This window comes from Anas acuta, chromosome 7 (genome assembly GCF_963932015.1).
Source record: "Anas acuta chromosome 7, bAnaAcu1.1, whole genome shotgun sequence".
Lineage (NCBI taxonomy): Eukaryota > Metazoa > Chordata > Aves > Anseriformes > Anatidae > Anas > Anas acuta.
In genome coordinates, this window is record NC_088985.1 from 29,073,930 (window position 1) to 29,097,629 (window position 23,700).

A 23,700-nucleotide genomic window follows, 5' to 3' on the forward strand; every position below is an offset into this window, starting at 1 on the left:
CCCTCGCCCCCCCCCCCAAGCTCTGGAGCAGAGTGCATTTTTTTTTTTAATTTAACATCAAATTTCCTTTTTTTTTTTTTTTTTTTTGCCCCCTCCCCTTGCTTGGTGCCCTGGCCCTCCCGCTGCCTGCCCCAAAGGCTCATTGTTACTTCGCCACTTCCCCCCCCTCCTTCCTCCTCTCCTCCTCCTCCTCCTCCCCAACCCTGTTTATTTATGCAGACGTCACCGGGGAGCCCCCGCCCCCTCCTGCATCTCATTAAGTGCCTGGTGTGTTTCTCGCTCCCTGTCAATAATCCCGGATCCCAGACTTCTCCGTTCCTCCGGATTTCGATCCCCCTTTTTCTAGCTGTCAATCAGCGCCGCCTTTGAACTGAAAAGCTCTCAGTCCAACTTCAACTCACTCAAACCCGAGCGGCACGGGCTCCCCATATCCGCGGCGGCTGCCCCCCCGTTACAGCTGACTTCTTTGGTTTGTTTGTTGCATTATTATTATTATTATTATTTTTTTTTTATCCCTCCCTTCCCCCCCCCCCCCTCGACCCCCCTCCCCCCGGCTCCGTGGTTTATTACTGTTAATTTTTCGCGAGTGCGTGCGCGGGTGTGAGTGCGTGTGCGCGCCGTGCACGCCGACCAGCTCCCTGGAAGAAAGAAAGAGAAAATCCACAAGAAGGAAAGGAAGAAGCCTAAAGTCACTGGTGCAAAAGGAGCAAAGAAGAGACGTTTCCCTCCCCTCCTCCTCCCTCTTTTCCCCTCCCCAGGAGGAAAGAGAAGGGGAGAAAAAAAAAACTTTCACCTTGGACTCTTCTTTTTTTTTTTTTTTTTTTGGTGCAAACTTTCCCCCCCCTCCCCTGGTCTTTTTTTTTTTTTTCCTCCTTCCCCCCCTCCCCGTTCCCCCCTCTTTTTTTTTTTTTTTTTTTTCTTTTTGTATCACCCCCCTTCCCCTTTTTGCAAAATTGCTGCTGGTGGGGTGAGCCAGGAGGAAAATGCCGCAGCTGAACGGCGGTGGAGGGGACGACCTGGGCGCCAACGATGAACTGATCTCTTTCAAAGACGAAGGGGAGCAGGAGGAGAAGATCTCCGAGAACTCCTCGGCGGAGAGGGATTTAGCTGATGTCAAGTCGTCTCTCGTCAATGAATCAGAAACGAATCAAAACAGCTCCTCGGACTCGGAGGTACGGGGGAAGCCCCCCGCGGGGCCGGGCGGGGGCCGCGCTGCGGGGCCGGGGGCGCCGGGTCCCGCTGCCGGCGGCGCCCAACTTTCCTCCGCGGCACCAACTTGTAACGATGCCTTCTGTTTTGTTCTCTCTTCCCCCGCTCTCCTTCCCCTTCCCACCTTCTCCCCGAACCTTTCCCTTTCATCCTACCCCCCCTTGAAAAAAAAAAAAAAATAATCAAAAAAACAAATCACCCCAAAATGAAAAAAAAACAAACAACAAATCCATCCCCCCCCCTCCCAACCCAATCTCCCCGCTGCCGACCCCGGCCCGCTCCCAGGCGGAGCGGCGGCCCCCACCTCGCTCGGAAACTTTCAGAGATAAATCCCGAGAAAGTTTGGAGGAAGGTGAGTACGGCGGGCCCGCAGCGCCCCGCTCCCCCCGACCCAACCCGGCCCGGCCCGGCGCCCGCCGCGCCGGGCTCTTCTTTTTGGGACACCCGCTAAAAAAAGTTTTTCCTCTCCCCCCCCCACCTTCCCCTTTATTTTTTTCCCCCCCTTGTCGCCCCCTTCCTTCCCCGCTCGTGTCTCCCCCGCCATGTTAGCTGCGAAGAGGCAAGATGGAGGGTTGTTTAAGGGCCCACCATACCCGGGTTATCCCTTTATAATGATCCCCGACCTCAGCAGCCCGTATCTGCCCAACGGCTCGCTCTCTCCGACGGCCAGAACGGTGAGTTGCCTTTTTCCTTTTCGGTGTCCCCCCCCCCAATCTCCACTCCCCCCCCCGGTGCCCCACAGCCCCCCCATCCCGCTCCGCAAACTTTGCGAACTCGGCGGGAGGGGGTTGTTTACACTTCGCCATGTTTCTTTTTTCTTTTTTTTTTTTTTAATTATTATTCCTTTTTTTTTTTTTTTTTGTTACTTTCAGTTTTGCGGGCACTTTGCTGGAGCTCCTCGTCACCTCCCCCTGCCGTGCGAGGTGGAGGGGGGGGTGGGGGGGGCGAGGGGGCGAATAATAATAATAGTAAAAAAAAAAAAGGCAACAAAAAGCAAAGCCCAATCCGGCCTCAAAAGTAAACTACAAAAAAAAAAAAGTTGCTTTTTTTTTTTTTTTTGATGATGATGATGACGCCCCCCCCCCGCCGCCCCCTCCCCTCCGCAGGGGGGGGACCCCCGAGGGCCGCTCCCCCCGGCCGGGCTCCCCGCGAGCTCCCCGCCGCCTCCTGCCCTCCTCCGCGGCGGCCGGGCCGGCTCCGGCTCCCCCCTCCCCTTTCCTCCCCCTTAACCCTCTCCTGCCCTCGGCCGGCCTGTGCGGGGAGCTCCCGGCTCCCTTCCCCTTCCCTTCCCATCCCGGCCCGGCCCGAGGGGGCTCCGGGGGCCGGGAGCCCGGCGGCGGCCGCGGGGAGCGGCCCGGGGCTGCCCCGGCTCTGGGGGGGCTCGGGCCGGGGGGCGCGGGGCTGCGGCCCGGGGGGGAACCGCTTGGGCCAGGAGCCGGCAGGGTCCCCCCCCAAAAAAAAAAACCCAAAGAGTCGATCAGAATTGCTTTCTGCCAGCACGCTGGCAGAAACTGTGCTGAAAGCGTCTTTTCTTCGTTGTTTTCTTTCTTTTTTTTTTCCGTGGTGTTTCCTTGGGTTTAATTAGTTTCTAAGCCAGGGCCGTGTGCCTGTGTGTGGGGGGAGCAGAGGGAGAGCCACTGCCAGCCCCAAGACCCCAGGGTCTTGGTAAACTTTGGGGTGTGCTGCTGGGGTTGTAGTCCCAGCTGTTTTTCCACTCTGCCCAGCCTGGTGCCATCAGCTGTGTGCTCTGCTCTGACAGCAGGTTCCTCGCGTGGAGCCTTCCCTTTCTAAAGAGTTTTCTTTTCGTTATTTTGTCCTCCCTGTTTTCTTAGCTGAAACTGTTAAATCCAGTGGGACTACAAATCGCTGCTCACTCCTGTCGGTGGGCTTAGGCTCGCTGGTTTGCTTCTTCTGGGGGTTTCTAAATCCGAAGTGTCCCCACCTTCCCCATGTGTGTTTATACACTTTTTTTTTTTTTTGCCTTGTGGTAACACGAGATAGCGATTTACAATAATAGATCTACTGTTCGGGGGATGTTGAAGCCACGCTAATGACTGAGGGCTTGGACAACTCCAGTGTATCAGATCTACAAGTGTTTTAAAGCATTAAAATATTAAACATCGGGTCAGCCTTGTTTCCACTTAGCCAAACGTCAGCAGAGCAGCTCGGTGAATGCGGAGTGACAGAGATGTAAGGGAGATTTTCTGACTTTGCCTGAGTTCGGCATGTGGCAGGGCTTCGTTTGGGTAGCCTGCGAGGCTCCTCTGGCAAGGAGGTGATTTCTGGGACAGTAGCACAGGGGTAACTGCAGTTTGCAATTGTAATGATGGAGAGGGGAATCCAGGGGCTGGGTGCATTATATTTTTCCTTTTGAATCCGGTCACCCCTATGTATTATGGATGATAGTGATAAACTCCAAAATCTCAAAGCACTAGGATCCAGATGGCAAAGCAATCTTTGTCACAAATTACTTTGTTACAAATTGTGAGCTTTGGCTTCCTTTCTTTTTTTTTTTTTTCCCCCTCTCTTTTTTTTTTTTTGCCTGAAATGCATCCCCCTCTTCCAAGTGTAGGTTAATAGGAAGAACACCTCGGCTTCTTTTTCTTTAAGCATTTTTCTTACAACAGCTATAGTTTTTGATTTTTTCCCCTTTCTTTTTGCTCATTACCTTTATTAGATCCTTTTTCCCTTAGCATGTAAAGACAGGATCCTTCAGCAGTTAGCTTGCCTGGAAATATTCTTCCTCCCCTTGCTCCCCCACAGTTAAAAAGGCCTCCATAGGAATGTCGTGTTTGTGTGAATTAAAGGTACTGTACAAAAGATGACACGTTGGTTTATTGTTGGTATAGCAGGTGGCCTTCTTCTGTTATCAGATGGGTTCTGAAAGGATATTTCCACACTCAATAGGCAATTTTCTTATTTCCACATCCAGGCTCCAGCAACCTTCTCTCATCTTCTTAACCTTATTCTTTCACATTCTCTGTGCTTATTTGTTTGCCGACAACTTAATTGTAGCCTAGAAAAATTAAAGTTATTTATTTAGGCCTGAGAGCAGAATGTTATGAAGATTAAGCGGGATAGCAGTTGTCTGTCACACTGTTTTTAGGTGGATTCTGGTTCTGTGCTGTGCCAGTTTTAATTTCCAGACAAACTAGATCGTTCTCTGTCCTGTTTTTTTAAATACATATTGAAAAGGTAGAGATAATTCTGCATAATTTTGAATTTTATTTTTATTTATGTCGTTTTTTCAGAAGCCATATCTGTCGAGTTGTAGAGCATGTAAGATAAAGAGGTGATGCAGATATGTAGCAAAACTGCTTTTCCTTTCCTTTTGCTGTTGTAGAAAACCTAAAAGGTTTGTGGGTGTGGTTCTTTTCATGGATTTTTGGGGTATGGTTTTTATTTGGGGGGTGTAGTAGGATTATTGCTTTTTTGTTGTCGTTGTTTCTTAATGTACCTGTAATTGTCTGTTCAAGAGCAAACACGGGGACAGCAATTTCTGCATTACTGCCACAAGAATGTATGAAATATCGTGAAATCTGCTTATGATGAATAATATATTATCTCAATAATAATGTTTTACTTGCTGAAAACTCTCGATAAAGCTTAATAGGAATAATTTTATTTTTAGAAGATAAGGATTTTTTTGTGTGTGTTACTCTGGCTTTTGACGGAATATTGTGGATTGCTTTTAAGGCTAGATGTGTATGTGGAGGTCTGGCCACGCAGTAATGAAGCAGTGCATCTGAGATGCCAATTTCATACCCATGCTTGCAGAGGGACTGGAGTATCCCTGCTAGGGATAATAAAGGAAACTGTTTTCATTTCAGAGTTGGAAATGAAGAAGTGGTGTGTTCAATTTTTATCCTAATTTTAGAGCTTGGTTAACGCATTTTGGTGAGCAAATAGATGTGTTGTGACTTGAGAAAACCCTGCTGGCAGATACCTTAGTTTTGCTAGTGCTGTTGCATCTTCCTTTCCCCTAAATTGTTGCTTGCTAAGTGAGACTGTAGGAATAAGCTTGCATTTGCTCCTGAAGTTTGTGAGTTTGGAATAGCTGTAGGGGAGAGCAGCCCCCTCGCTCGGATTTGTAGGTTCAGGAAGAAACTTTTTTCTTTAACTGGCTTGAAAAATGGATGTTTTCCTTTATCTGCTGAATGAAACAACATAATCCTTGCTAATACAAAAGCTGTAGACCCAGGAGTGTGAAGGGTTAATGGTGGTCCTTTTTTTTCCTCCCTCCAATTGTTTTGACAACACTTTTCAAAGTGTGACATTCCAAGCCCTTGCAATACAATGTAATATTACTGTAATTACACAGGTCATTACATTTTAAATAGAGAACAATAAAATGCTTATCGCGCTGAAAAAGAACAGGTGTTCTTGCCCTTCTTTGGTATTTATGCTAATTGTTTTTCATCTCCTTCAGAAATATTTATGGCTGGCATGTTAAGATTTTGGTCTCGATGTGACAATATTAATTCTTTACTAATCTTTAGGGTTGAGGTTTAATGTCTGCAGTATGGATTATGGTATTAACATCCACCAACTAGTTTAATAATGTAGGTACAACTTAATATGTCAGCACTTTAGTACTTTATGATACGTAGCTATTCAATGGAGACTGAGTTATTCGCTTTTTTTTTTCCTAAAAAAAAAAATTGAATAGGCATGCTTTTAATAAAGTTTCTGGACTTGTGCAAAGACAAGCTATTAAATAAGAACTGATGATCCTGTGGCGTAAATCAAATGGAACCTGCATAAAGAAACTTTCCTCATGCTTAATTAGGTAGATTGCTGAATCACTCTGCTATAGCATTAGCATAGCTGGTATACAATGGCAAACAGACTGGGTCTGTTAACTTATTTTCAGTAAAGAATCTGATTTACTTTTAATTCTCTCTCTCTTTTTTTTTTTTTCTTCCTCTTCTGTTTTTCTTCTCTGATAAGGCTTCATTCCGGTGCAAACACTGCATTGCTGAGTCAATCAGCTTCTCTTTAGGGGGCTATGAAAATTAGTTAGAGAAAAGTTTCATGTTTCTAGGACCTTGCAAAACAATATAATGCAGCACTGTTACTGGAGTGTACAGGATAATTGCAGGACTGCACTTCATTAAAAATAATATTTGCTTTGGAAATCGAACAATTTTAATAGCTGCACCAGTGGCTGATCTATACTGGAGAAAAAAAAATACAGTAGATGCCTTTCCAGGTTTTTTTAATGCATTCATACATGGATTGATGATGTTGAGTGTTTTTTTTTTTTTTTTTTTTTCTTCCTCCTTCCTCTTAGTTTTTTGTCCAAGCAAATATGTGCTGATTCGTCAGTTGAAGGCAGGGAGGGGGGATATGTCACAGCTTTCATTGGAGCTTGTAAACCAGAATGTAGGTAAAAATGTTTTAAATTTGTCAGACTTTAAAGACTGGGCCCCAAAATCAGATAAAAAAAAAAAAAAAAGTGGTGCAGAGAAAAAGGACAGCTGCAGATTTTTTGTGTGGACGTGTGTTTCTGTACCATGACTAAAAACTCTGAGGACCTTTCCCCAGCTGTCTGGGAGTTATGTGGAAGTTGGATTATTGGCAGTTAAGCATGAGACAACCTGGATTTAGCAAATGCTCTCCTGCACAGGAAGTCGATGACATTATACTGGGGGAAGGGAGCGGATCCTGCTCCAGGCAAGGCTGGGGAGAGAGCCTGCTCCCCCCTCCAGGGCAGCCAAAAAGGAGAGCTTGCAATAGCCAGGGGTAAATGGAAAAGAGGTGGCTTTTTTTTTCTTTTTTTTTCTTTTTCTTTCTTTTTTCCTCTTTTCCAGGGGTTTGGGTGAAATCAGATCCCTGCTCCCACACCGGAGCTTCTGTGGGAACTTGTGCTTGGGGCGCTTGGGAGGTTTGGGGAGAAGTTTTAAGCCCTGCTCCCCCGCACCTCCTCTGGCTGCCGCCTCGCAAATATGTACCTAAGCCTTCAACTTTGACTTCTAATTGGGCGCATTTGTGAAGGAAATGGTTAATTTTACAACCAAAGGCAAACTTGCACCTCGACAGGTCTGCTGAAAGAAATGTGCCACAGTCGTTTGCTGGCAAGCACCGCAGGGTCATAAATCCACGGGGTTTATTTACAGCCTATAACACTTATGAATGTTAAGATATTTGACGCCACGCTGGCCTTATAATATCCAAGGTCCACAGACACTGGCAGTGGGTCAAATTTCTTTCACTAATTATAAGCAATGAGAGATGGAGTGTGGTGCTGGGGGGGGGGAGAGATGGAAATCCTGTCTCTCCCCACCCAAAAGCACAGAATTATTCGTGCTCCTCCTCCCAAGTGCTGCTTTATGTTTGTGCTTTTTACGTGGGCTCCGAAGTTTATAATTAACGCTTGCGGTGCCGGAGGGGCTGGCTCAGCCTGGAGAAGCGAGCGCAGCCCTGTCCCTTGCCGAGGTCTTAGCAGAATTGTGCTTGTGTCAGTATCTAGGAAATAGAAGCCTTTAAAGAAGGGTGACACCTGGAAGTGTCCTGTGATTTTCTTACATCCCACTGAGCCACGCAGGGTTGGGGCCGGGGGGGGGGGGAGCCATCAGGTTTAACGTGAAAGGTGGATGCTCGGGAATGCAGGCAGTTGCTTGGTGGGTTTTGTTTGTGCATGTGTAAAACAGGGACCTTACACTGCCCACACGAGGGGAGGGCACACAACGATGGATTGACACGGGGGACAGCCCTGGGGAGCAGCCTGGTGCCCTGCTGGAGGGCAACGCCTGGGGCGTGCGGGGTCTGCGAGGGGGCGCCGGGGGGGAGCAGCGAAGCTAGAGGCCGCCGGGGAGTGCTCGGAGGACAAAGGAAGAACATGGGAGGGAGCGCCAGGAGAAATCCCAGAAACTTGGGGCGGAGGGAACAACGTTGTTTGAGTGGTTGGAGGGGAAGCGAAGCTTGGGGCCTGGGGGCTGGCTCCTCGGCGTGAGGGAAGCGAGGGGCCCAGGGAGCGAGGCAGCGCGCTCCCCGCTGAACGTGCTTCCCTCGAGTGGACGGCTGGGGCTGACGTGCTGCTGTCTTGTCTGTGCCGTGCGTGTGCGTGTTAACACGGTAATGTGATTACTCAAATGTGCCTAGGTAGTACTCCGAGCTTTAATTTCTTCAGCAGTTTATTTCGGTTTCCCTGTAGGTTACGGCCGCGCTCGGATGCTGATTGAAGAAAAACGCAGGGTTACGTGTGTGGCTCCTTCACCCATATGTTTTTTCTTCTGCTGGTCGTGTAAAACCTGACTGGAAAAAAAAATACAAAATAAAATAAAATGAGGGGGCTGTCAATGTGGCCCTTCCACAAGTAACTGTACAGTTTTGTTGAAGGTTTTATGCATTTTCCTAATCAATGGAATGCTGTGAGTTATTGGCCCCTGGGGACAGATCTGAATCCCTTACCACCGGCGTGCAGGGCTGGGGCGGTGTTGGCCCTTCATAGCAGGTTATCAGCAGCGATGTCCCCGTTGTCCCACCATGCTTCCCACCCCCTCCCTCTGGCCCAATTCCTTCTGCCAAAACCTGCCCAGGCTCCCCCCTTTGTTTTCGACAGGCGAAAGCCTCGACCCGTGCTCTTGTGGGGTCACACGCAGGCAACTGGGCAGTGCCGAATGAGTTAAGTTGCTGGCTGAAGTTTGGCTTCATGAAACTAAATTTGAGGCCTGGTAGGCATTAGCAGGGCACAGCACATTTACAGAGCTTAATTAGTACGAACTGTAATTGTTCATGGTCTGCCAGAAGGAGTAATGTTCAGGAAAAGTGGAGTCGTTCTTCTGCAGTCTTCAGTTTTAAAACGATAAATCACTTGCATATTTGTGCAGTGATTCAAATGGAGCTGAGACCTCTCCATCTCAACATGTGGTAAATTGTAAAGTCAATGAATTGCAGATGTAGGGTACAGCAGATTCTCTAAGAAAATGTGGAATGAATGGGGAAGGGTGCTGCTATAAATACTTACTGAGAAGATAACTGGGTTTCTGCTTGCTGCGCCAATTATGATGTACTAAAGATATTAGCAATTTTGTTTTAATGTATTTATTTTAAATTTCTTTAAACTAAATATAGGGGCACCGCGTTACTTCACTTAGTGAGTTTTTTTTTTAATGCTCCAGGACAATGGGTTTCATATGGAAGTGCACGTGATGGCCATATTAATACAAATTAATTCATTACGAGTAATATTGTAGCTGTTCCTGGAGGAGTGTGTGATGATGGGACACTTTAAAGGGTGGGTGCAGCAGCTTGTGAGATACGTTGTGGTAGAGGATGCTTTATATTCTAGTAGGGGGGAATACTGGGAATATTCGACGTCTGACTGTGGTGTTCTGTATCTGCCTATAATTCCTTCCAACTTCAGAGAGAGACTTTCTGGGTGTGTTAATCTGACAGCCTAGAGCCTATTTCAAAAAGGAGGAAAAAAAATACCCACAAACAAAACTACGCTATACAGATTAACATCGTAAATGCTGTGTATTGTTTTTTTTTGAATCCGGAGAATGTGTGTCACTCTAACTGCTGTGAAATCTTGTCTTCCTTGGGCTTGGTCCAAGGTCCATTGAAGTCAGTGGAAAAAAGACTTCTATTAATAACGAAGGGCTTTGGATCAGGCCCCGTGTGTCTTGAACCAATGGCCAATTTCTTCAAAAGTGGATAAAGGTATTGAAAAAGCCGAACTAAACTAAACGTCACATTGATATATTGCTTCTTCTGCAGCGTCCTTCGCTCATGAAGAGGAGAAAAAAAAAAAAAGTTGTTTCCGATGGTACTTTCTTAAATGAGCTCCTGCTTCTGCAGTATCTGACTTTCCCACAGCAGCGCGCAGCATCCTGGCAGGATCAGGATTTGGTCTGAGGCTGTGTTGCATGTCAATACTGCTTTTCTAATATGAGTAGGTGGATTTGTATGGAAGTTGTAAAAGTTAATGATTGTTCTCTGACTCATATGCTGCTGGTTTCAGCAAAGGGAAAACGATGACAGTGAAATGATAGGAATTGTAGGAGACGAGTAGGCTTTGGTGAGCAGAGAATGTCTTTGTGTTTGAAATGCTCTTGCTGAAGGAAGTATGAGGAGGGAGAAGATGTGGGGCCAGCTTCTGGCTGTGGTCAGGTGTCTGGGTCCTGGAGGCCAGCAGGTATCCAGCCAGGAAGCGAAGCTGAATTCAGGAGGGACCCTTTGATGCTGCAGGTCCCATAACCATTTTGTTAGTCCTCCTGACACAGTTAGTCCTGACTAACTGTTTTCCCCTCTCAGCAGAACAGGTTTTAATGCCCTAGGCTCCGTGGGAAGTACGATGGCATGCTTAGCGGCTACCAAGCATGAATATATAATTGTGCGCGAGCAGTATCTATCTCACAGTTTGTAGGGCTCTCCAGATATCTGTGGTGTGAAAGGTGCTGGATACAACAAAATCTGGCTTGGCTTTTTAATTCACTAGTGGTGGTGCTGCAGCTGAGACACCCAAAACCAACCAAACCAAACCAAAACAAAAACACTTCCCCCCAAAAAGTGTGGGAAGGAATATTTAGAAAATACTGAACTGAAATTACTGCAAATGGGACTTTCTGGGAAATATGAGAGATTCTTAGATGTTAATACAGTGGTAACAACCCCTCCTATTTTAGGAAAAGGAAAAGTAGCCCAAGAAAAGGTGGGGACTCCAAAGTCCTCTGCAGGAGTCAGTGACTCCTTAAATAATTACCTGGAAGAGTCAAGAGGTTATAGGCTTTTCTATTCTAGAGACAAGTCACTGCATTGATTTCTGTTTTTAACTGATGCAAATATTTAATAAAGGTTCTCTTGGAACTACTTTAAACCCTAGCCTGAATAATTTTAACTTGGTTAAACCAGTGAACTGGTTTGGGAGCATACACAGTAAGAGGTTTGCATTGGCTTAATTAGATTTAAGAGATTTATAAAACCAGGGCCGCTATTCTGACATAGGCGAGGTCTGGAACATGGCATATAGTCGCTGTACTGGTCTGTGCCCAGGCTCAACAGACTGCTATAGAAATTACGCTATTATAAATGTTTGGCAATATTAAAGAATCCAAGGGAAGGTATGACCTTGAATGCATGTATCAGAAGAATAAAACAGCAGTCATTGTTTCTACCTTTGTTTTCACTGAGACATTGGCAAGGAGATCTTCTCCCTTTGAAAGGAGTTACAGATTATAGTTCTCTGTCTGGAAGTCAAGTTTTTGAGATTTTTATTATTATTATTTTTAACTGAATGCCTTAGTTTACTTCTGATCCCTGTTATATTCCCCTACGGGCTTTTTCTTAGTTCTTAAACTACATCATAAAATGTAGATTAAAACGTGTATGTGTTCATTTCAAAAAAAAAAAAAAGTCTTTACAGGAGCTAGTCACAAACCGAACTTCTGTACTGCTCACAAAACCGCTATGTAAAGAATATCCATAGAGCTTATTTTGTCTGGATAGCAGCTAAATACTTTTACAATCCCCAGGGTTGTTAAAGGCCGAATGCCTGGTATACGTAGTAAGTTTATTTTCCATTGAAATCTGTTGCTCAACTACAATATGTGAAAGTGCTTTCATGTCATTTCATGTTTATGAAATTAAAAACTGAAAATTAGGAGCTGGGTGGTTGTAAAGGGGACTGGGAATGTCGCAGAGCTGCTGCTGTGTCCAAAGCGTGGTTATCTGGCGGGTTGCATGTGCACATCTGTGTATATGCATGTGATGTATATTATTTGTGAACGTATACTCAAGTTATCAGGTGTCTATTCAATTTTAATTGACAATATGAGATTCCTGTGGTTACTCTGTGCACAGATTGCCTTGGGGCTCTACAGGGTTTGTGGGAAGAAAAGCCTTGACAAGTTTCCATTAAGCTCTGAATCAGGCAATTGGAAAAGAGGAGAATGAAAAGAGCTGAAAAGAGGGACAACTTGTTAGTGTTGCATTCTGTGCTTGCAACGAGAAACCTCTTTTAGACAAGAGTGGTTCTCAGGCCAAGAATTTCAAACTCGCGGAGAAACCTGTCCAGAACACAAAAGTTGTTTGAACGGGGTGCAGAATTGTCACAGTAATTAGAGCAATCTCCGTTTACTGAGTGGCAGCCTTTATAAAGGACAGGGGATAAAGGGTTCAAATTCATCTTTCTCTCTGTGATTCACTTCTGATGAACTGCCTCTGTGTATGTATGTGTATATGAAGGAGTGTGTGTGTGTGGCCACATTTTCAGCTACTCATCGTTAGATTGCCCTTGTTTTAAAAGAACAAGGACTTGTGGTTTTTCTGCTTGCCTCGAATGACACTTTCAGACTTTTTTCTTTTTTAAATTTATTTTTGATTAGTGCTCTAATTTGATGTATAGAAATAAGATGATGCTTTTAGAATCATGCTTGTGCTGTGGTGGAGGGGGAACCCCGAATATTTCTTAGTCTGTTTCTTGCATCTTTGACTCTCAGGAGTGGTCCCCTTTATTTTAATAGGATTACTTGTGGAAGCAAGAACAGTAGATGAATAAGGCTCGGACCCTTAAAGTTTATCCTCTTGCCACTGCAAGGTCTGTCCAGAACGACTGAATCAGCTGGAGTTTTGCCATTGCTCTTATTAGGAGAAGGATCAGGCCCATGGATTACATGAGACTGGGTCTTGTGAACAAGCCAAGTAAAACTGTAAAAATCACAGTCATTGCTGTGTGCATTGCAGAAGTGTCTGGAGGCCTTGACGTGGGCTCCTCTTGGTCAGAGAAAAATGGGAGTGCATTAACAAGTTAGCAGCATGGATGTCCTCACTGGAGGAAGAAAATGTGACTGCTAAATTTCCTGCAAGACTTTACTTCTAAAGAACAGAAAATATTAAGCACTTTGATTATTTTTTCAATAATTGTCCTGAGTGCAAAGTTGGTCATTTTGATGTCTATTTGCCAAGCTGTTTAGGCTGAGTGATTGCCTTTTATTTATTGTCCCCCAAATAATGTAGGATCTCCTTTGTGAAGTCTGGGAGGTAGTCACCTTGGCTATTCTGCTTAATCGCTCAGCCAGTGTTGTGTTTGTGCCCTACATTACCCTTACATCTAAATGCTGGGAGAGAGGAGCCCTTAAGGCTGATGTCTTTTGTTCTGCCATGTGTTGCTCTGTATTGCCTTGCCCCCAAGGCCTGTGGCATAGCTGGTTAGGTGCTGTGCTGGGCCCCAGCGAATGCTGAATGTTTAATTCCTGTCCCCCATCTTCTCCCATGGAGACCTGGGATCAGCCAGCTTCTGCACAGGTTCCTGAAAACGGACCAGAGGAAAAAAGGAGGTCTTGCTACTGGTTACAGAAGCAGTTGAAGCTAATAAATACTCTTTGCTGTGAAAGTTGTAGCTCTGAGGTCATGTGCAGTTTTTGTACACACGTCATTCTTTCCCTCTCCACCCCCCACCCCCCGACTATTTTCCACTAGATGATGGTGAATTTGGCCAGATCTCTGTTCTATTTAAGCAAAAATAAAAAAATCAGATTTATTTTTCATAGGGTTGGCCCCTAGCATGCAAAAGCTGTGGAAAAATTGCTCGTCTTTTGCGTTTGCATTGCAAAAATGCCTGCTTACATTCAGCAAAGTACACAAAGTGCTTCCTCAGAGCGGGCGCTCCTTTAGCTGACTTGTGTTGTCCCTGAGCATGGTGTGGGAATAGGGGAGGATTTTCTGAACACCCAGAGCTCTCCTTGTACGCGCAGGGAGGAATGAGGAGATGAGGATTTTCCTGGCAGTGATGCTGAATTGCTTGTACAGTGCTGGAGCATAGAGTCAAGTCTGTATGTTGGACGATGTCACGGTCAGGTTGAACAATGTCTCCATTTTTTTGAGATGATGCTATTTCATCTAAGCCATTGATGGCTTGCAGACCAGTTGTGATGTCTGCCATCCTGAAAGAGTACCCAGTGTGGTACTAATTGTACCAGGACTAATTGTTGATTAGAATGTATGCGTTGCAAATTATGGACCTCTCTTGGACATGGCTTTTTCAGTCCGATCCCTTGTGCATTATTTTCTCAGCTGGTAATTAATTTCTCAGTTTGGTAATTTGTCAGTAACTGGCATCTCTTCAGTAATGAGTGCTCTGTAGTAATTCTGCATCACTAAGGAGTAATTGCTGGCCCTAGAAAGTCACTGATCTCTTTCATTTGCCAGCCGGATAACCTTCCTTTCAGGCTGTTGTGACCAAGTTAGCTGTAGCAACAAACCCTAAGTATATCTCCAGCCCATGTCCTGGCTGCAGCTTGGTTCGTGGAGAGAGAGGGCTGGTTTTCAGGCATGGTCTCAGGCAGTAGCTCAGATGACAGCAGAAAGCTCTCATTTGATTTCCCAGCTATGTGTGTAGTTGGGAAACACACCACTCGGCCTGGAGAAGTGATTGTTGAGTTCAGGCGGAGATGTGGAGCAGGCGATGCCCTCATCCTCTTGCTTGGTGTTTCCTCAGGCCTGCTTCCCTGCCTGGCCCCATCTTGCTCTTCTGCCTACCTCTGGGCTTGGTTCTGGATGTGTTGGTAAGGGTTTTGAGGTGCTTCCCTTCCTGGGAGCTGGTGGTGCAGGTGTGGACCCTGGTCCCCCTTGGCCTTCCAAGGGGTCGCCCCTCTTAGCCCAGCTGGGTCTGCGCATCTGGGCTTGTAGGGTTGTGGCCTAAATCTGTGGTCTCAAGGGGGAGCTGACCAAGTTTATTTTGGAAACAAAATATTTGGTGAAGCAGGAAGACAACTGCAGAGAACACTGTGAAGATGGTGTAAATGAGAAGCAAAAGTCTTTCATTTATGGTCCCTGCTACTGCTCTGATTTGTGGATCTAAGTAGAAAAACTGCAGTTCTTGGAAGTCTCACGAGTTGCCTGTCAGCATCTGCACACGCCTAAATGCCGTTTAAATTTGGTTTTGTTTTTACTGCTACTTGAACATATTAGCTAATGCCACAAGGAGCGAGTTGAATTCTCACTTTTTTTTTTCCCCTGCTGTTGGAATTGTTTGTTAAATTCCAATTACGGGGCTTGTTCAACACCTGTACAAACCCACAGCCATTGTTAAGGGAATAATTTGAAGACAATGGGGTTAACACAGGTGTACACAAGTACAGAATTTGGATTGCAAAGTCTCGTTATTACTCTGTGTGCATAAGAAAGAGAAGGAAAGAATTCAGCTTAATTTTCAGATCCCAGATATAATTTGTAGGACAAGTGTTTGGAAGAAGGGTAACTGAGGAGGGGAAGAAATGTCTGAACGTGTTCAGACATGGCACTGAATGCATATGAAATGGAAAGTTAAAAGGAAATAAACATTACACTCCTCTTTCCTCCCTACCTCACCCTCATACCTCTTTCATGGAGTCACTTCTCAAGGTATAGCTATGTGAAGCTGGTTGGAAATAATCTTCTTGCATACTACTTGCCTTCAAATTGGTTGCACCTAAACCTGAAAGTTTGCATGGAGCTGAGGTAGCAGGGCAATGTGCTGCTTTGTGGTGCCAACAGCCACCAACCCCAATTGCATCCCGATAGTCAGCAAGTGGCACGAGGTGTGCTCTGTTTGGCAGAGGCAAAATCAAGGGATTTGGGCAGTGTGACTCTAAGAATTATTTTTCTCTGAAGCTGCCTGTGTGTGTAGTCTCCTAGGGTGACCTGCTATCTCGTGCCACCAGAGTAACCCTCTTAGGATTGTAAGAACGTTTGTAAAAGTCAAGAGGATCAAATCATGGAATTTGTAGCATGTCTCCTTCTGCTTTTCTTTTGTGTTGATACGCAGACTTACAGATTTGTGTAATTTTGTGAATAACTAGCAGTGGGTCATCTTCCTTTGGGGGATTCCAGTAAGGGCTAGAAGAGGTACAAGCAGGCTGAAAGCCCAGGTCCACATCCCCGCTGTCACAAGTGGTTGTCACTTGTGATCAGTTTCTCTTGCAGTTTCATCTTTGGTTTCTTTCCTGCTTATGGGAGTTCCTCCAGGCAAGGATGCAAACTTTGTTATCTTAAGTACTCTGTGCATTTGGGGTGCAGCAGAATAATAAGTAGCAATCATTATTAGCGGTTAGATAAACTGATCTGAAAGTGTATCCTTTCAGTGATTTGCCTGTTCGAACTAATCTTCACTGCTACAAATAGGTTTGGTATTTGGTATTTAAGTTTATGTAGGAGGGGAGAAAAAGGCCATTGCCTGTGAAATTGTTCAGAAGTTACTTGCTGTTCTTTTCCAACGAGTAATTACTCAGCTGAGTAGCATGACAGAAGTCTCAGGTATGGAACTGCTTGATCAAGGCAGGAATGAGTAGTTCCCCATCTTGCTTATGCACCAGTGTAATTGTGCCTGTGCATGTGTGCAGGGGAAGGTCAGTTATCTTCCAGGTCAGGGAGAAGCAATCAGTTGTATGTTAAGCATTAATTTAGGATTATGGAAAGAAGCACGTATTACCGATTTGAGGCTGTTCCAGAAGGTTGCTAAAAAGAATTCTTCAACGAATGAGGTTTCACAGTTTGGGCCATGGGTGATGCATAGTTTTCTCTTTGGTGGGCAGCGTGACATTCTCCTGTCCAAGAGTGTAGTTCCACTAAGATAGGAAATAGTGGTTGTCCTAACATTTTGTAGATTAACCTTCTCAATGGCTGAGGTGCACATTTTTCTGGCAGGTGGTGAAGTTAGTGGTTCTTTGCCTTTTCACTTGTGTAGATCTCATTGAAACAAATGAAACCTAATGGGTGAAAAACTTAATTTTCTCCCTCTCCTTGGTTAGTAATTTTTAAAAGATAATTTTTTGACTTTTGGAAGTAGCGCATACACTTTGCACTAGTGGATGATGAAATTGGCATTGGTATGACTTTTCCTCACTTTGTTTACTGATGTAGATTGTAACAGTTTGCTTGCACCAGTTCCTATTGTTTGGTTACTGTATCAGCAGCAATATCTGCCTGCCTGCCTTGGAAACTTGTATGGGACAGGCTGCATACGGGACAGTCAGTATAAGTACCATATGTTGTATATGATTTGTTGGATAACAGCTGTATTGGGTAAATTATTGTGGAGTTCATTGGAGACCCCTTTTGTGCAACTAAATAACTCCTCTCTGTTAAGGTGTAAAGCAGTTCATTTATCAGGAAAGCTTGACCAGGGAAGGTGGGCAGCACCTGGCATCTTGTTCTCTGTGATCCCAGAAAAGACCTGGGTCCTGTTCTAGCTGATTCTAAGCTGGGTTTAGGGCCAAAAGCAGCTGAATGTGGCTGCGTGATGAATGATCTTACTGTGCTGAAAAAAGCCAAGAACGGATGTCCTATTAGATGATTCCTATTAAATGATGAAGCCAGAGGAGCAGTTAACATCTGGTGTTGTTTGAATGCTTTTACAACTTGAGGGAGCATTGCCCACCCAAACTGAGTTCAAGTTTCATTTGTACTTCTATGTGTGCAAAATTTGACAGATGGAGATGTTCACCCAAGAATTTGCAGTACATGGCTTTAAGCAAATGAACTCATCTGTGTAGTTATGGATGGGTACCAAAATCATGGAACAGTTAAAAATGGGAGAGGAAGTACATATGAACTAAAATAGTACTGACTTTTGTTAGTGATTTTTTTATTTGTATGGCTTAATAGCTACAGATTTATGAAGATATAATTAGCTACCTTCAAGGTAACAGTCAATTTTTAACATAAAGCTCTCTTTAAAAGCTTCAGTAAATGTTTGCAATTTTTTTTTTGAGTAGCACTGAAACACTTTGGAAGCCTTGAAAATACTTAAATGGATCTGATGGTGAACCAGAGATTTGGTGTACAAATCTGGAAGAGGTTGATGGGGAAACTCTTAAATACCTATTTTCTATCTACATATGTGTGTATGTATCTACATATAGGCACATGTACATATTTAATATATATACTTTTTTCTTACCCCCCCCAGATTTGAGGCTGTGGCAGCATTTGAGAATCAAGTGCCTTTTTCCCCCCTTTCTGTCATTTGGAAGGATCTTTATTTTTAAGGGAGGACCTGTCTCATTGTATGAGAGAATATCACTGCCATTAGGTGCCCTGCTTAGTGGTCACCCTTTGTATGAACATGCCAGGTGATTTTCTCGAAGTGACCTAGTATTAAATCATTAAAGACAACCCTTGCAGCATTGCTTGGTGATCTAAAGCCACAGGCATCGCTATGACCAGGTTGTGTTGTTGTTCTTCTGGCTAACAGTTCTGAAGACTGACAGTCATATGGGAGAATGGAGACATTTCTTAAATAAGTAATGTATGTAATCTCTCACATGTGGATTCTTTTGAATCCGTGGCAAACGGGCCTGTACTCCTCCAAAGCCCTTCTTCAGCTGCAGAATTATAAACGGTGTGATCCAGTGGGAGCTGGGACTCTAAAAGTAGTGGCCGAATTTCTTCTGAGAGTTGTGTGATGCACAGAGGTGTAGCAAAACTGATTTTGTGCTGGCTGACAGGTTAACACAACTCAGGTGATGATATGGCCATATAGGATCACATGTGATACTCGCATGCCCTCTTTTCCCAAGTATTCTTTGTGCTCGTGATGATTCACAGTGGTTCGTGATGCAGTGGGGAGGTCCTTGCTGGGAATATCCTGCTCAACTCTCCGGTGTACTCCTTGACATTATTTCTTGAACAAATGTGGGCCAGTAAGCAAAAATGTACATGCCCTGGGTGCGTCCTGCTCTGAGGGAGTGTCCAGGAAGAAACGTCATCGACCTGTGGAAGTGGACTGCTCCGCAGGCCGAATTCCCACCTCAGGTCACAGTGCAGACACAACCCTTTAAGAAAGGTCCCGATGAGGGCCTATGATATTTAAACATGCCCGTGGTAACTTAATCAGCTGCCACCCACTACTCAGCTTCTAAGCTGATCCTAAAATAACCTTTGGTAGCATGACACATGCGAAGCTTCCCTCCCCTCCAGTTTAATCTCCTGTATACAGCCCCAGTATAATGTTTATATGACTGTCATAAGGAAGACTGTAGGTGTATCCAGGCCGTTTATGAGAGCATGACACGACATCAGTTTCTACATTTAACTCTCTGGTCCTTGACGTTTTCTTCTCTGCCATGCTTTCGGTTTTGAAATGAGGAAAAGTGGTGTGGAGCAGCTGCGTCTTGTCAAAGGGCTGTAAGCTTCCACTTTCCCAACTTACCGAGTGATCAATGTCCTTTGTAAGGACACATGATTTGGACTTTCCGTGTTCCTCCTCCCTTCCCCTGCTGATGTTTCACAAGAATAACAAACCACGAATGGACGTTAATGGCTCCATGCATAGATATATATAGGCTGGCTGGTTGGTTGCTAAGATTTTATTGGCATAAATTTGGAATATTTACAAGTGGCAAACTCACTGGTGAGATTATGAAGGCCAGACGAAATGAGCTGTAAAGGGCATTTATAACGCCTTCAGACAACCAGTCTTTTTGTTTGTGGCAAAGGGGGTTGTGTGTGTGTGCATGCATACACATCCATACGTATATTTAAAATGTGGATCTGTATCTATGCCTTTCTTTTTCTGAAATACCAAAATAGCATTAATAATATTTGTGTTGCCTGCTGTCCATAAAACACACACATCCTGGGGTGATATGGATGCTGTAGTGTGACTGCGGTATGAGGATATCTGTAATCAAAGTGACTTTGGTGAAGTGACGTTCCTAGACGGCTGGTCATGCCCGTCTGAAGATCCTGAGGGAGTGTTTGTAGCTGTTGGCTTTCTCGGGTGCTTTGCTAGGGTCCAAAAGGCGGCCTCCCTCAGCTGGTGGTGGAATGCAGCTTCCTGGGCCAGCCCTGGTAATGCCTCAAACTCTCAGTGCTCACAGAGGGCACACAACAAATATAACTTAAAGTCCTTGATTTTCTGTGGCCAACACCTTAAGGGGGAAGAGGAGAAGGGGAGGACAATGGAAGAGTGGAGAATGAGAAAATGCCCTTTTGTAGTGGATCTAAACAAAACAATATCCAAGAAACACTGGCGGTTTGAAAACTGTTTTTGTGTTTTAGAAGTAGTCCCAGCTGAGAGACATTGCTGAGCAGAGTTCAGGCAAGGAGGCCAAAGGTGCAGCATAAATTTAGTTTGTCAGATTGTTGCTGAAATAAATGAGCATTATTCCTTGGAATAATCATAACTGCCCATATGGCATAAATAAAGTCATGATGTGGTCTCACAAAATACATGGTGGCTTGTACTCATTGTGCCTTCTGACCTGGAAGTAGAAAAGGGTGTAATCCTGTTCCAATAATAATCAATGAGCCTTGTTATTGATTTGTGGGAGACCTTGTGAGTGTGGAGAGTGGGGATGGACGACCTGGAGTAGCGGCTGAGGGATAAGTCACTGATGGACTGCCCTGTTTGTTTAGATTTGGTCACAGCACGGCACTTGGTGCTCACTCGCTTTGTGATTTTAATTTACTGTCTTTGGTCCAAATGAATGTTTAACAAGGCTGCACCTAGTAATTTTACAAGTAGCCTTAGGAATTCATTCACTGTGTAAAAGTGTTGTGCAGAAGAGCTGAACTGCGAGGAGAGGTGGAGCGAAGGTGTGGCGGCCTGTCCGAGCAGACACCCTGCCTGGCAGAGGGAAACGGATGATGCTCTTGTCGGCAGGCCGACTTGTTTTTTAATGTGTTTTTATTGCCTAATCAATATACAATATGGATCCACTCCCTGGTCAACTTAAGCAGCACTTAACTGAGAAATAAATGATAAACCCATTAAGCTTTGCTAGTAGAGAACATTTCAGGGTGATTATGGATGCTCTGCTAAATTTTTTGGCATCCCTTGAGTGAGACTAATTGCCTTCCCTCAGGGCAGCTCTACAAGCTTGGGTCGCATCCTGGCCTTGGTGAAGCTGGTGTTTTTTTCTCTGCATTTTCTTTTTTAAGAAGTATTTTAAAAAGAGACAGTGTACACCAGCCTTTGTCTCTGGTCTTCTGCTGTGCCCTGAAAGTGAGGCCTTCTTCACCTGCTGTGCCTTTTTGGCCAGCTCTTGGCCGACGGTCTCTGTGAAGGGGTACAGGCATGGGCTATGTCTGTGGATTGAGGCCCTTTGTGCCAGGGCTGCTTTTTGGGGACCCTGCCTCACAAGACAGGGATGGCCTTGTGATGGCAAGACCTGAAAAAGACCTGAAAGCCAGGCTGGGTCTTCAGCTGGTCCGGCACCCGCTGTTTTTTCCGAGAAGGCCAACCTCAGCGGGGCTGCCATCGTGGGCTGGGAGAACGGCTTCAGCACAGCAGCCCGCACGGCTCTGTGACAGGGCTCTGACCGCTCTAAAAAGCCAGATTTTTTTCAGATCCGGCCTCTTGCCAGGATGCTGTGTGCCCTTCAACAGCCAGTGGAGCTAGCAGTCACAGTGGATATCCATGAGGCCCGTTAATGAGGAGCTGGACGAGGGAGCGCTGCGTCAGACAGGAGCAGGGCAAGCTTTGTTTAATCGGCTTCTCGAGTCCAGTCTCCAGCTACGACAACTGATTTGCAATGGAGGCCGCCAGGACAAGCTGGGATACAAAAGCCTGAGGATGCATTATTCTGCTTGGCTTTGAGGCTTTGCGCTGGCTGATAGTGATAGCTGAGATGTACTAAATTAAAAAAAAGAGTGATAAAAAAAAAATCTGCTTATTAGGTGCTCAGCTCAGTTCCTGCTCGCTGTGTAGACTTCTGGCTGCACTGTCCCCAAAGTTGCATCCAAGGCACTGTCAGCACCGGTCTCGTTTTGTGCCAGAGTGTCAACCCGATACCTGTGTGCCATGGCTGGAGCCGAGCCTGCTCGGTGATAGAGTAGGAAGTCTCCTCTTTTGAGGGATTACAACCTGGGAACAGTCTCCCTGTTTTTGTAAGAGACAACTGATCTGAAGCACTCGGAAACTTTCCCCTGGTCTTCATCGTTTCTCGCATGCTGGAGATTCTTCCTGGTGCTATTGGAGCTCAGTTGCATGGGGCTCATTGCCTGGTGCGTGGTCCTTGGTTTGCTTTCACAGCTATTTCGATGATTAGTGGGCTGTGTGGCTCTTATTTCTGCTCTGCTCAGCCTCGTGCTGGGGGGAACAGGCTGCGTGTAATTTATAAATAAATATTTATTATTTGGAGTGATGACTGAGAGAGAGGGCATTTCCTGGCTGCGAGTGACCGGTTGGAAGAGTTGGAATCTGCTGGCTCTCAGGTGCCAGGCGATGACCAAACCCAGAAGTCCATTATTACTTTTCTGCTGTGACCCCTGCCCTTCTCTCCCATGCAAACCTGCACCTTGCTCCCGTGCCAGCTTGACAAAAATAAACCCGTTCCCAAGATCGTTCCCCCCACTGTGCCATCAAGTGCCTGCTTTGCACAAGGATGCAAGAAGCATCGCTGCCTCGCTGCAGATAAGGGTGATAAGGGTCTGGCCCAGAAACATTGCCCCATACCCACAGCCTTCAGTGGGACAGGAGTAACGCTTGCAAAATTGGGTCCTGGTTCTTGCCACAGCCTTGCCTGCTGCCACCCCTTCCCTGCCCAGCCCTCCTGGGTCAAGCGCAGGGAGGGCTGCGGAGACGCCGTGTTCTCTTTCTGCCCATTAATCTGCCAAGCGCTGAGGGCATCGGGCTTTCTTTCTTCGTAGCTTGACGGGCACAAATCACCAGATGATGGGCTTGTGTGGGAATTGATGTCTTTGAGTGTTTTCAGAGTTTTTGATTGGGTGCTCCTGAGATGTTGGGAAGCCCTCCAAGGGAATGACCTGTGGGATCGGTGCCAACTGTACTTTCAGAAGTGACCCGAGACACTTGGAGCTGTTCCCGGTGCTCAGAATTACACTGAAAGGCCAGCATGATGAAAAAACAAATGCAGAATTGCTAAATGTGTGTTGTCCAAAGATTGTGTGAACTGTCGTAACTCTGCTTAAAAAAAAAGCATGCAACAATGGCTCTCTCCTGATTTTCTTCAGATGAGCATCAGGACATGTGTCTGATTTGTCTCTGTATACAAAACATGCATTGGAATAATAATAAAATAATAACAAGAAAAAAGGTTGAAAATGAAAGAAGTATTTATATCTTTTGTTGGGGGCACACAAAAGGTAATGGTGGTATTTGAATAGAAAACTTAAACCAGAAACAACAGACAGAATACTGTAATTTTTCTCAGGGCATTGATTTGTATTTGATTTAAATTTTAGTGCAGAAAAACAGAATGATGTTTTCCAGGTTCCAGTGAGGTTTTAGTGTCTCTGCTTTCTATCTGTGCCGAATTTCCCCTTGCCACCTCTAGAAGGAGAATATTTTATATACCATTACTTTAACTACTTTTTGATCTGAACATAATCATCTTCTATTACAATGTTTTGGTTAGAGAGGTTTTTTGGTATTCTGGTATTGGCTTTGAAAATCTTTAGTCGCTGATATCTTTGTTGCTCATTAAGTACATTTTAATTTTTAAACCAAGACTTCTGTCTAAATGTTGGTTTCTTTCAGAGGAGATCTTTTTCCAATTATGAAAAGCCTACCTGCATTTTAAGTCGGCTTGCTGAATTTTTCCT

At 45.1% G+C, this 23,700-nt stretch overlaps 1 protein-coding gene across 29 annotated transcripts in view; it reads left to right on the plus strand.

Annotated features, from left to right (window-relative positions):
• The first annotated feature begins 257 nt into the window (after positions 1–257).
• TCF7L2 (transcription factor 7 like 2) overlaps positions 258–23,700 on the plus strand; it is a 177,561-nt gene continuing 154,118 nt past the window's right edge. For 9 of the 29 annotated variants that reach the window (XM_068688575.1, XM_068688583.1, XM_068688584.1 and 6 more), the window contains exons 1-3: positions 260–1,172; positions 1,495–1,561; positions 1,759–1,883. In XM_068688575.1, the coding sequence (XP_068544676.1) occupies positions 984–1,172; positions 1,495–1,561; positions 1,759–1,883 (381 nt within the window). In that variant the 5' untranslated portion in view covers positions 260–983. Of the gene's footprint in view, positions 1,173–1,494; positions 1,562–1,758; positions 1,884–23,700 lie in introns of all 29 variants that reach the window. The other 20 variants (XM_068688578.1, XM_068688585.1, XM_068688586.1 and 17 more) reach the window with 4 other exon arrangements.